Source organism: Astatotilapia calliptera, chromosome 16 (assembly GCF_964374335.1).
Source record: "Astatotilapia calliptera chromosome 16, fAstCal68.1, whole genome shotgun sequence".
NCBI lineage: Eukaryota > Metazoa > Chordata > Actinopteri > Cichliformes > Cichlidae > Astatotilapia > Astatotilapia calliptera.
In genome coordinates, this window is record NC_137437.1 from 6,655,117 (window position 1) to 6,669,629 (window position 14,513).

General features: G+C 39.5%; 1 protein-coding gene and 1 long non-coding RNA gene across 5 annotated transcripts in view; one reads left to right on the forward strand and one right to left on the reverse strand.

The window, feature by feature from the left end:
• man1a2 (mannosidase, alpha, class 1A, member 2) overlaps positions 1-14,513 on the reverse strand; it is a 141,532-nt gene that overhangs the window by 100,734 nt on the left and 26,285 nt on the right. For all 4 annotated transcript variants that reach the window (XM_026145360.2, XM_026145363.2, XM_080291166.1 and 1 more), the window contains exon 3: positions 7,003-7,264. In XM_026145360.2, coding sequence (XP_026001145.1) covers positions 7,003-7,264 — 262 coding nt within the window. The remainder of the gene's footprint in view (positions 1-7,002; positions 7,265-14,513) is intronic.
• LOC145421211 (uncharacterized) lies at positions 8,575-9,386 on the forward strand. Its single transcript, XR_013902519.1, has 2 exons — positions 8,575-8,804; positions 9,042-9,386. It is a non-coding gene; the product is annotated as an uncharacterized LOC145421211 (long non-coding RNA).

Sequence of the window (14,513 nt, forward strand, 5' to 3'; positions counted from 1 at the left end):
GTATGTAGACATACCTGTATGATATTTTTAATTACTGAAGAAAGAAAAGCCTTTGAAAAACAAACGTTGGCTAGTACCCAACAAAGGTTTGTGGTCAGGGGTTTGTAACTTGATGATCTAGGTGTGACAACATAGCAATTCCTATAGGCAACCTGGAGCCAAGTCATGAAGGGCTTTAAATGTAACAGACAATCAATTCCAATTTACAGACACTCTAATGTATGATAGATGACTGTTCTGCAATGTACGACAAAATCACTGTGTAGTTATCATCATCGAGTTACTCTGATTTCTACCTCTAATAAAGAAAGTTGTCTTTTTCCAAACTTCAATGGTGACTTGTAATGATATTCAAATGCTTTGAGTAATCTAACACTGATACGCCATTACAGCTCTCCTATCATGGTTAGTATTTATTAATATGTAAAAACATTACGGCATACTGCGAGCAAACAAAGCATTTTCTCTACTAATGGGGCGGAAAAGCAATTCAACCAGTATTAATATTTAAGACTAAACCTTTACTTGCATTGTTGCACTGTGATATCAGTGACTGGACCTCAACACATTTGACACAAGCTGTGATAAAATACTGCTGTCTCATCAGATCTCTGTTCCTCAAACTAGGAGAGGGTCCCGTTGGTGGAGAATAGAGCCCCATGGTGGAGCATGGACTACCAACAGAAAACATGGAGTGAAACTAAACTGAAGGACACTATTGTGCAGACATACATTTCAGAGCCTTTTTTATTTATTTTTAATAATAGACTAAAACAAATTGTGTTGAGGGTATTACCTTTTAGCGTGCTTCAAAATGAAGCACAACAGACAAAGTTTGAGAACTTGAACTTCTCATGTGATTGAGGAACTTTATGTAAGCAAATACTATGAAGACATGAGATAGGAAGGAGGACTTTTTTCCAGGATAAAACATCAGAAATATATGGAAGAGGATTTGTTACAGGAAAAATGATTCTATGTTTCTTTACCTTCTTTTAAATGTGCAAGCATGCCCTTTTGTCTATGGTTAGATTAGTTTAGAATTATCTTTTTAGACTTTCTCAGCAAAGACATACTGTTTTGGGACATATTGTTTTAGATTGTTTTATCTCTCACAGCTTTCTCCCAGCTCTCTGCTGACGAGACTAGCGCCACATATGGAGTTGTTTATTTTATCTGTTTTGTATTTTCTTATCCTGTTCTCACTGTCTTTCCTATAAAAAGTGCCCAGCCTCTGTACACGTGTGAGTTGTTCTTAGCAGCTCACCCGTGTACACGTTTGATAAAGAAAGTAACTTTGTCTCATTGTGTCTTTATTTCTCCTGGGTCTTTTACAGAGTTTTCCCCCAACAGGATTAGAGCCACTGAAGAAAAAAAGTGGGCATGTCTTTTTTTCTTCTTTTCCAGAATGCTGAGACAAAAGTCAGAATGCTGAGACATGCACACTCCCCTGTCCCTGAAACAGTTTGACAGAATCTTTGGCCTTAAATAAAAAAATAAAAAAAATAAAAATAGGCAGAACCTTTCCTCCATTTCTATTTCTCAAAGGCATGTCCACCTGCGTGTTTAGAGTTGCCTTCAGCTATGACCTCCAACACTTACTGCTAATAAGGTTCATCGCAGTAACATCCAGATAACGAAGCAGGGAAAAAGCTCTAATTATTCCAGCCTGGGAGCATTCGTCTATATTCCAAGATGGTTACCTCCAGTGCTAACATTGTGCTGTTGAAATAATCTATGCTGTGACTTATAATATAAATGTTTCTTGCTAATGAGCTCTGCTTTCCAGACGCTTGCTTCCATTGTCCTGACAGGAGATGATTCTGCGACTGGGGAATTTAGATTTTATGTTTTACTATGTTTCATTTATAGAAGACAAATGGCTTTAATGATCAACACTCTCCCCTCTGGATTAGTGTTCTGTTTTTCAGAACCTTTCTTCTGCCCTTATTATTTGCTCGCACATATCGTGTGGATATTGTTGCCTTCTCCTGAAGGGATGGATTGTCAAATGTCACCACTTAACCTCGTGCTGCAAAAGGCTGGTTACAAGAAAGCATTAAGCCTTACACAACCAAACATGATTGCCTCAAAGAAAACAAACAAACAAACAAAAAAACAACGCTTGTAGCTCAGCCCCAATACACAATACATGCTCTAAAGGAAGTAAAACTCAGATAACACAAAGCCTGTTTATATTGTGTAGATTCTCTTTCCCTGTAGCCTACTTGTTGTGTTAGATACAAATAATACACAGTGTTGTCTGAAGATGAGAAGTGCCCGTTGTTCAGCAAATCAATATGGAAATCCTTATGATTTTATTAAGACTTGTAGCTACCAATGAGGGAGAATCCTTCGAGGCGACTTTTAAATAATGCTGAATAAAGGAGCTGAGAGTTGAGGGGAAGGATTTAATAGTAAGAAAGAGACTGAGGTGGAAACAAAAATAATTGAAAAGAATGATAAGATCAAAATAGAAAGAGAGAATGAGGGCTAAGAGCAAGAGGAGGGGAAGACTTGGAGAGCCAGAGAGAGTGTGAAACAGAATGATGAAAGCTAAGCTGTGCCCTACCCCGGAGGCAACTGTGCTACAAACACACACACTTGCAGTATAGACCCGGTGTGCAGACAACATATGAGGCCATCTGCCAAACACTATTAGGCCTTCGAAAACACGACTGGGGGAGGACACCTGTGAGAAAGAAAGATTTGACACAAGAGATGGAGGAGAGGACACTCATGGGTTCAATTGCAGATTTTTCACATCTCCATCGGAAACCTTTTCTGTGTCTTTATGGGCCGATGCACCTGGATAGCGGCACCTTTTAGACAGCACTTAAAGAGGGCTGCTTTGGTCATTGATTTATCTGGGCTTTACAGCCGCAGTCCATAGCTCTGTAGGGAAACACACACAGGTGCTACCTCCAATATCAGCCACAAATCTGTAATCGTTTGCTTTTGCTCTGCAGTCACATTTGAGCGACTGCTAAGCCAAGTCGCCAATCGCTTCTGTGCCCCTCAGACAGTACAGTGTATGCTGATGATCCAAAAATACTGCATTATTGACTGAACGTTTTCATGTTTAATCTATTGTCCACTTAAATTAGAGCTTCTGAATATAGAACCTGTATTAAAATGGGCAGAATTCCTAAACGCTTTGCACTGGACTTCAAGCCTGGATGTCTGCGCTTCAATCACATTTTAATTTTTTGATATCAAATCCATTGTCCAAATACTTACAGGCCTAAATGTAAGATACTGTAAAGCCTTTGTATGTTGAGCAATGTGTTAGCAACTCTTTAACAGTAACATCTCAGCACATAGACACTGTGACAACATGTTAACATCACTTAACAACTGGAACTCACATCTGTGCCCATCTCTCATCTACAGTACTATAGATTATACTATAGATATAGCAAAAGCTCAAAATTGTAGTCTTTAGCAGTAAGGTCCCAGTAAACACCATGTCATTTCCAAATTGCAGTGCTCATGGAAATTATAAAGATCCATTATTTGCATTTTTAAAAAGTACCCTTTCTCGTCTATTAGATTTGGTTTTGATAATCAGGTATTCCTGTGCAATGAAGCACCAAATAATATTAACCTTCAGCTTTAGTCTGTCTTAAATCTTAAACATTTTTGTCAAGACCAGCAATTAACAAAACACAAATCCATAATACAGCGCCTGCTGATGAATTATAAGTGTGGCAACAGCTATGGAGAGCCAAAAACAACAAAAAACTGAAAATGAGCACGTTCCATCTAGGAAAGCTGTCGCCTGTCAATATAGAGCAGAGGGAGAGCACTGCAACCTATAAGTACATTTAAATACAGCAAATGATTTAGTTTACTTTTATAAGTGGACAGATAACCGGTGAATAGGTAAAAAATGGTGCAACTTAACTGGTTTGGTGTTTGTCCGTCAGATACACAACAAAGCACATTTTTTTGTAGAACATGCAAGCGGCCGTCATTATTGTCGTATTTGTCGGACTAAGGTGCTCGTAAATCTGGGCGTAATCTGGGTCCTAAACTCTGTATTCTTCAGGTCAAACAACACTGCAGCATCACTGAGAGTTAAATATGGAATCAGAACGATGCCACCTTGAAACGAAACCGAAAAAAAATATTGAAACCGAAAAAAAATATTGTAACTGAAATTCAGTTACAATATTTTGTAACTGAAATTCAGTTACAATATTTTTTTCGGGCTATCTGGTATATAATGATGTGCTACATGATCGCTAGCGACACAGCTATGTTAGCATAACATAAACTGTGAAGCTGGAGGATGAACGGTAACACTTTCCCCCTCGATAAAAGTTAACGTGAGGGTTCCTGATGGTTAGAGACAAATGCAATCGCATGGCAGGATGCTGTAAATGGACCAAACTTCAGTCAGGAGAACAACTGAGAAAATCCATCCACAATACAAGGTTAGTCATTAATATACTGCAACAACATGGGAATAGAGCAGCTGTGATAGAATACAGCATTAATGAATCAATGGTACAGAAGTGGAGGAAGAAAGAAGAATGAGTTGAATGAAGTTTGATTTATCTGAGTGTTTTGTTGCCTTATAATCCTGTGCACCTTATGGTCCAAAAAATACATATTTGACTTTTTTATTTGGCACACTGCAGTTTAATGTTGCAAAGCACCTCTTTTTAACTTCAGTGGATATTATACATGGTTATGCTCAGGATATGTCAGCCCATTTCTACTAGAGATGCCCTTTGGTTAAACTTTCAGCAAGGAATTTGCATTTGCACTGTTAAATGTTTATATAACTTTAATGCACATAAAAAAAAAAAAAACAGCTGCTTGTTTTAAGTGAAAATAAATGGATGGGGGGTTTTTTTTGCGCTAGTAAAGTTGTGGAGTTGTATTTTGTCTCGCAGAAATTATATCGTTATCGCAAATTTTCAAATATATATCGTGATAAATATTTTTGGCCATATCGCCCTGCCCTAATAACTGTCATAACTTAGAAGTAGGTTTGCAGGAGACTGTCCACATGCTTAGCTGTAAAAGTAAGATGACAAGAGGCCAATGGCCCAGTGGCCATTGGCCTCTTGTGGGGGTCTCAGTGGGGGTCTCAGTGCTTGTAATATGTTTTCTATGTTTTGCAGAGGAATTTGGTGTAGCTTGGGTGAGGGGAGATGGACTTTTATGACCGACAAGAAGTCACACACCCACACTCACTCACATACACACACAGGTACGCACAAACACAGAATTTACAACACACTATGTGGGTTTTACGATGGGGTCGCTTCTATAAAATTGGTTGTAACAAACAAAGAAGTGAAGATCTGCAGAGGGACACCGGCCCTGTACATCTCCCCTTTAGAAGGTGCATGTGCAACTGAAGATGAATAAAGGTTTTGTGAAATGACTACTGAGTCCGGTGCAGTCTCTGGAGGCCTGAGGAATAAAAAAAGAACCGGGGTAAAACTTCTTTACGTAACATTTTCAACAAATATATATTTAAACTACAAAATAAGAAACTTTTATTTTCTTACAAGTGGTTGCTTGAGTTTTGAGACCACCAGAAAACTTCTTACCCAGCAAACAATCCAAACTGATTATACAACCGGAAACAATCATTTGCAATCAGTGATCCTTCGCAGCCACGGACTGAGCGCAGATGTCAATTTGAAGCAAATCAAAATAACTTCAAAACTGATGCAGGAGAAACACTGTCAGAAAAAAAGTCAGGCGGTTGAAATAACGCCATGTAATCTGGGTGGTAACAGGCTGCTGACTGTCTACATACAAAATGAACAATGACAAGAAGATGGATGCTGAAACATCCCTTTGGACTTGAATTCATGGCAGCAAAATGCAGGCCAATAGGCTGCCTCTAGCCGGGATTTAAAAGAGGAAAAAAGAAAAAGCTCCAGCTTCGCAGCCGCAATTGTTTTGCAGAGTGTGATTAGACTTTCTCCTTGGAATCACAAGGCAATCAGGAAAAGGGTAGTGTACTGTGCCGTAGCCCATACAGCTGCTACTTTCTTGCTCATTTGGGAGTGTTCGGCATTCTCTCTGAATGGTAATTATGAAAGGAACAAAAAGGGGCCTTTGCAGACAAAGGCGGGTTTGGAGTGAATGGGCCCTGCTCCCATACGCCATGAGTGTTTTGACTCCAAGTGCTGTTTCATGGGAGACGATACGAGGCAATTATGCAGGAGAACTTGCAGGGGGTGAGAAAGGAAGAGGAGCACGGAGAGGGAGATACGCTGGGCCTGGCATAGAGAGCGGGACCAGATAGCACCATCTGCATTCTGCACGTGCACTGTCCGTCTGGCTCGCTGTTGCTTTCAATAAAAGCTGGAGCTCATGCAGACAGGCAACAGAAAAAGTATTCAAATATACAGTACAGAGGAGGACTCACTGGGCCGCACATACACCACACACCAATCCTGCACTTTACTGCAAGACTGGGCTTCATGGGATTTAATGGCACTGATTTAACTATGTTAACCAAAGCTGCCACAGTGAAAGGATATAATATCATAAGTGGTATTATACTGTTGGTCCCATGCTGGCAAACGCATACAATGGCACCTGCGTTTCTTAACACACCAACAAATCTCCATTTCCTGCAAATAAAATCTTTAGCAAAAACTAAGATAAGATGTATTTGCTTAAAATGGTAATATGTGATTAAAAGTGCAAATGTTTTGCAGCGCTGCTGTCAAAGAACTGAAAACAAGCACTAACTGTATGTAACAGCTGAGTCTAATAAGCTATGAATATGAAAACGAGCTCTTTCTTCTTGCTGCATTAACATAACCATATCAAAGCAAAAGGGCTTGAAATTGTTTTCATCTGAATTTCTAGATCACTGATGTGCACTTTAATTTTTTTTTCACCTTTCCTGCGTGGGAGGGCCATTTTTGTTTTTGCCCTCACTGGGGGGTTAACAAACAGAGATTGACTTCTTATTTAAAATGAATCAAATCAAGAAAAGCAAGAAGAGACTGATCACGTTACCTCTCTTATCTTGTCTCGTTTCTCTTTGACGTCGGGTTCTGGGGGCTCGCCGTCGCTCACGCCCACCACCTTAGGCATGGGTACCGGCGGCAACGGTTTGGGCCCTACGTCCTTCTTTTTCAGGTCCTCCATCACTTTGTTCTTCTCCGTCTGAATCTCGGCCTTGAGCTCCTCACGTGACTTTCGCAGCTTCTCCTTTGCCTCCTGCAGTGCTCGCTCGTGGTCTGCACGGATCTTATCCCGCAGGCTCTCCTCCTCTTCCCTACAGGAGGAAGGAATAAGATAAGCTTTACTTCTTTATGCTCTGCTTTGATTTCCATTAGACCTCACAAGTCGGTTGCTCATCCCCACAGTGAAATTAGAAGGGTTACTGTAACCATAGCTAACACGCACACAAAAAACATTTGGTGAAGAAAGGTGTACAGAGAGACTTGTGCTTGAAATTAATTAAAGATGGGCATTACAAACAAACTCTGATCCACTAGGAAGTTGATATTTCATTATTTTTGGAAAATAAAACTAAAATATTTACTGTTTACCTTTTTTACATTGATATTTAATAAACTATTGAATTTCTTTAGGTCAGCAGGTTGAGGATCACTGCAACAAACATCTGCAGGAAACCATTTTACTCAGATGATAATGAAAACACAAAAAAAAACATTTTCTCAGGAGAAACCTAACCCCAACCCCATTAATCTGCAGTTACATCAGCTCCAGGAAATGGGACAGGTGTGGAGGAACACAATGAGGAGACCAGCGATGGCAGAATGACAAACATCATCTGTGGTTCCACATGACGGTACAAACCCTAGGGGTGTTGACAAGGCTCTACCCCGCGAGGATGTGCTTCAGTAATGAAAAACAAACATAGTGGGGAGCTGAAGCAAAGGTGACAGGAGGCCGACGACACTTTGCTGCTCTTCTGTGGTCACTGAAGTAAGGAGAAACTGAAAGAATCTCTTTGAATCTCTCCCTGCCCTCATCCGGGTTTGCACAAATATAATTTCAGCCACATGTCAGCTGATACGCAGCAGAGGTTAGCTCTTTCAGCTGCTGACAAATGAAGACAAAATGAATGACCAGTTCAGCTGGAAATAACTAACCACCATTACATTTATGAATACAAAAGTATATTTCTTACATTTGAAATAACAAATTTCATTACAGTAAATTCTAGATTAAAAAAAGCTTTTTCCCTTTATATGCTACATTATTTGATTTTTATTTTACCAAATTACATGCTACTTATCAAATATGAAAGAGATCTGACCCATCTTTAAATCAAAACTTAAAAAAATATATATCTGCACATAGGACACACACTACAGACTCACTGCCTTGACACTTGTCTCTAATATTTTCATTACTCCTTGATGCACTGCTTTAGTTGTCAGTGTCCTAAATGCTTTTTTAAAAAAACAAAAAACAAAACAAAACACAATAAATGAGGAATCTTCAAGCTTGCACTTCATCTGACTGCAAACACATGCGACTGTTTATTAATGACCTACAGTGTGATGCCTCAAAGGCATTTATTTCATTTATCTTTAATGTTTGCTTAAAGTAATTCTTTTGTATGTATTTAAGTTAGAAAGAACAGTAAAAAGAGTTAAAAATGTTAAGAAGCTTTAATTTTGAAGGTGAACTTGCTAATAACCTCACTTCCTGGTGGGTTACCTGTATTGCTTCATTTCCTGTTTAATTGCTCTTCCTGGTTCTCTAAGAGGGAGAGTGACATGTGGTCTTGCTCTGAGGCTTATCCACAGCCATCCACTTGGGAACATTGTTCAGGCAACGCCGTAAGTGTATATATTTCACGAAGGTGTTAAAAAGGCATAAATAGTGGTATTTGTGAAAAATTATTTTATTTGTGATTCATGGAGGTTGATTTGTACATGTTAAAAAAGGCAGTTTTGATGATCATTACTGTTGCTAAAGCTAACACGAAGGTGTAAGGTCACATTTTGAGTTATTTCGTGATGCAATATTTATGTAAACGATCATTTTTTCTATTCTGTATTTCTTTTCAACTACAGTTTTCACCGCTTGTCAAATGAAGATTCTGAGTAAAAAGTCAACTCTACTCGGACTCGTGTATTCATTGACAGAGGTTTAGCTTGGTGTTTGATCGGAGTTGCTACACTCTGCAACAGAACACTACATACAGTGTAACAAAACACAGGAAATGTGGGAGGAACTGATAACCTGCTGAGCTCCATGTGGACTCAGCTGCAAGTCTCCCCGGAGTTACAGTTCAACATCTCTAAGAAGATGAGAAAAACAACTCACTGGGTGTGTGTGTGTGTGCGTGCCCATGTGTGTGTTTCCCTATCATTGAAACATGCATATTAAAAAAAACAAACCTCGAGCCTTCAACACTACACTATGTATTAGTTTAATTTCAAATAAAATCAATAATCCTGTAAAGTGCTGCAGCTATTCTACAATGACAACGTTACTTTACTTAAAATCCTGGTGAACAGCGTTTAGCACAGAGGATGCCAAAGAATTTTCTTAAGTGTTTGTAGAATGATTTTTAGTGTTTTCTATATCAGCAGTTAGGCCATGAATACAAATAGGTCACGAACAAGAGAAAAATAAAAACCTAAATGTTCTATATGCGGTTTTGTTCTTGTAGACCTGCGTGTGCTCATTAATTTACTTATTTATTAACTTGTAATGTTTCAGCGTCCAGTTCTTAGCCTGTGTGGTTTCTTATTCGTTATCAATATCCGGTCATGACTTGGGTATTTTTCCCTCTGTTCAGGTGTTTTTCATGCACGTTTACATGCTGGCGTGTACATCCATTCTCAGCCTGAGACTAAAATTACTGCTAATCAGGAAAAGAACGAAATGGTTAGCAGAGTGAGGTGTGAGACAGCCTGCATTAGAGCAGATGTCTTTATGTACACCTGGTTGATAAAAGGTGATGATATAACGCGAGCTAACTTCACAAAGAGAGGAAGCCTGTCCAGACCCACAAGAGCAATATAAGGAAAGAGAATAATGTTTAGGTTTTGCTCCTGTATGAGAGCCGCCATACTGCATGAAGCCAGACTTCTGCTCCTTGTTTTGCATCCATACCAAAGATTTTAAAAGAACAGAAAAAAAGAAAAGAAAAAAAACTACTGACAAGTGGTAGGGTTGCTTCATGGATGAGCTTAGGTTATTTCTAAGCATTAATCTCACTTAGACACACAAATGTCACATTAGTCTGCTAAGGAGGCAAATGTCAGCAGTGCTAGCACCAGCAGCCTTTTTTCCTCCACCTGTGCAGAATGCAATGCCTAATGAGAAGTGCAGACAGTGGCTGACCGTTTTAACTGTTTTCAGCGTTAGGTTTCACTCCACTACAAAGGGATCCCCGTCGTCCCCGTTTCTGGGGCTAAGCTAAAGGACCAAAACAGCACAAACATGAACAAGAGCAGCGCATACACAGGTTGTTAAACTAGATGTTAAACAAATTTTTGACTCTGCTACCCGCTGCAAATAAACTGCTGCTTCAAAGACTGAGTGTCAAATATGGATGTGCACATACGAGTTGCATGCCTCACTGCACGCAAGAGAATAGACTGCCTACATCTATGGACACAAAACAAAATTGAGCCAAAGCTGAAAGATCAGATGGACATGGAATAAAGGCAGTAAAAAGCTGCCAAAAAACAGAACAAATGTATTAACCCTGTGATGGACTGCTGACCTGTCCAGGGAGTCTTAATTGGACAAACAGTTAAGAAAATAGGCAGGTGAAAAATTACATAGGAAAAAGAACAGGGCTATAAGACAAGGCTGGATAGGGGCTGTGTTTGATCACCGCCCATTTTTCCCGTTACACTACTTAACCTGTTTATGTTTGACTGGAAGTGCAACCTTTCCGAAGCTGCACAACAGACTGGTTAAACCCTGGCCAGTTCAGTATATCCCACTGTGTGGGTAGGAGGGGGAAAAGGTGCAAAAGATATGTAGAACAATAACAAGCAAACAAAGTGTGAAGGAAAGCATTAGAGTGTGTGACAGAAAAGAATATGTTTTATACTAATTATCCTTCAAACGGCACAGTGTGCATCCATTTTCTAAGTCTGTCATGATGCTGGATGTGTGGCCAGCAGAGACCAAAATAAACAGCTCCAAGTTATGCAACATCGCCCTGGAAACAACTCATAAATATTCATTATTGCAACTCAGCATGTCTTGACTTTAATTGATAGAAAACACATTTCGAAACAACATGGCATTTACTGTGAATGCAGGTGAATGTTCACATCGTTAGGGATGCTTCAAATGTGCTGCTTTTGCTTTGTAGGGATTTCATGTATGTATTGTTCTTGTACAGACTATAATCCTGCCTGTGTGTCACTATATTATCTGTGATTTGTGTGGGTGTATGCGTGCACATCTGCTTCCTCTATTTTGGGCTCTTTGATTAGGTCTCAGTGTTACAGAGCCTGCACTCTTGGATTTGGATTTTGAGTGCACGTACAGCCAAATGGATGACAGTATAGTCAATAGTACAAGGTTTTCCTGCACACAAAGAAAAGTTTGCCTCTCTCTCAGGATTGTGGTAGCATTTTTTATATGGGTTTTTTCAAGTGTTTGTATCAAATGGCCAGAAAATCTCCAAATAATAAGGAAAAGTGCTTCGGTGGCTCCTTTATTGCCTTCTTTAGCTGAAGATACAGTGTGCCATCCGTTATGAAAAGAGTCAAGATAATGCCATTCCTCAATTCACAGCAAAGCACTATCCGAACATTCATGAAAACCATCAACATAACTGACAAAGTAGTCGAGGACATGCAAATGCTACTTGCATTTTCCACTTCATGCAATATATTACACATCTACTACTACTGTAAACCCATTAAACACACAGGATAACTATGAAAATCATGCTAATAAGGAAATTGCCGCAGACTGTGTGGTCCTCACTGAGGTTTGAGAGGCATTTCAATTTGGTTTATAACAGATCTGATACCAGAAACAGGTGAAAACTTATTCAGTCCATACATATTGCTGAGAAAAGAGTTCAGTTCAGCCCTGTTTCATCACCAGTATCATCGAGGAGCAGAATTATGTAGATCTCAGCTCTAAACACTCAAAATGAGAACAGACCTAATATGTTCCTCCTTTAAAATTCCAACTTTTGCAATGAGATGTTTTTTTTTTAAACGAGTTGTTCTGTTCTGCATAAAACAAGGTCAAATAAAGCTAAGGTGAAGTAAGTTTCACATTTTGTACTCCGTCTTCTAGACATTGTAGTTTCAACAAGCTTAAGCGTGGCGTTAAGGAGTTTTCTCCAAGTACAGTTGGATTCTCTGTGAATCAGATTTGTCATTTCCTAAGTCCTCATAATTTTTCCTTTTCCTTGATCTCATGATGTTTTCCATCAAAGTCAAAGAAAAGTTTTTACGGTAAAGAATCATTTTGGGACTTCTCAAACGTACCAACTGCACGCAATTTGAGGGAGGAAAATCTTGTACGTAAGACTGTTGAGATGTATTTGTCCAATAAGACAAAAATAAGACTATAAGACAAAAGACAAAAATAAATGTGTTCATTAGCATGTTCTACGACCACGCATATGTAAAATTGCATAGCATTACGATTTCAGTGCAGCATGATCAGTCTCTGACTACTCCAACCACAGCACTACATGCTAACTCATGTTATCGACATAGTTAGCCCAGAAAAAATACCTACACATACCTACTTCTTTACTATAACTAGTAGGTAAGAAATTACCTCACAGAAGAATCTGTTGTGAACTTCAGATGTACATATGGATCAGAGGCCAAGGGCTCAGTGTGAACCTGGGGCAGGACAACCATCATCTTTGCCATTACCCATACATTTTCTATTTAGCATTCTTTGATGAGACATCTCCCTCCTATAAGTCTCTGTTTAAACTGGCACCACATCTGTTGGAGTAAGATTCTGCTCCATGCGTTTGCAAACACAGAAAGTCAGAATGCTGTCCCCTGAGGCACAAACACCAAAAATTACAGACCAGTGCACACCACCACTTCTGCTGAATTCCTCCAACACAGACATAAGCCTCCTGCAAACTCTTTTCCTTCCCTGTGCATACCCCTCCTTCTCCTCCAAATTTCCTCTCACGCCACTCTTTCCTCTTCCTGAGCCATTATCAAGACTCACTTGGTCTGAGTGAATCCCTTTGAGTCTCATATAATGTCAAACATGCAATTAAGATCAAATCAACAACTGCCTGACTCAATAACCTCAATTACCTTGAGAAAGACAAGCACGGACTGAAGATACTGTGTACCCAAGTGACTGTGCTGTGCCTCGCCTATAGTTTTACTCATCTGCTCATGTTTCTCACCCCAACGCCTTAAAATATGAATGAATGAAGGCAGGCCCCACCTCCCTGATCAGCTGTTGCGCTCATGTCAGCCTAATCACTTCCATATATCATCAACCTTCCTTGCTGTCACTGAAAGTTAATCTTCAGTGGCTTCATGAAATCTGCTGCTCAGCATCCTTTTCCATGGCAACTGAAGAGAAGCAGCAGTTGTCCAACTGCCTGGTGGGGTATCTAGGACAAGTTTTTTTATTTATTTTCTTTTTAAACTGAGGAAAGACAAGGTTCTGGGGAAAGCAGTACAGGCTACAAGCCATGTTTCCATAGTAACACACACACACACCACAGACAGCAAGTCAACACTTAATTACTTAATTGACTCATTTATTCATGGGACTAAGACTGCTGGGCTATTAGTGACTGCACAGTGTCTGTGCAGCTGCAGGGGGAGAAATAAATATGAAGACTGCTTTTAAAAGGACAATTAAGAGTTGCAGGGGTTTATAATCAGTGTTGGGTAAGTTACTTTAAAATAGTAACTTAGTTACATTACTAGTTACTTCTCTCAAAAGTAACTCAGTTACTTCAAGTTACTCATTACTTTCAAAGTAACTAGTTACTAGGGAAAGTAACTTTGGTTTTACTCAGAATTCTCTTGTTAATGTGTTTCTTCCATAACTTTGCCAGTCTTCTAGCTTGCTTACTTGCCACAAGTGCACTGTGCCACCTACCAATAGAAAGGATATGATAACGTGCATATTTCCACGAGTGAAATCCCACACCTGGACCGTCATTGACTGCTGCCATGATTCTAGCCTACGTCACAGCGTCATGTGCGCCTTTTACGTCCAACACAAAAACTGCAGTCGTGGTGCTTTCGATTGTACTCAGAACTCAGAAATTCTGCCTTCTGAATAGGAAGATGTAGGTAACACCAGACTGCAGATGAGCTGCATACAGGGCTGGACTGGGACAGAAAATTGGCCCGGGCATTTTGACTAGAGACCGGCCCACCATTATAGGAAAAATCATAAAGCCTTTGAATGAAAACAAACACTGTTGTGACAGTGATGAACACTGTTTTGATCATATATATGCATCAATCTATCAATCGTTTGTTGTAAGATTCAGATAATTATTTTTTTAAAAGCTAGACATTTTAAATGAGAATAAGAAAGAAAAGTATTTC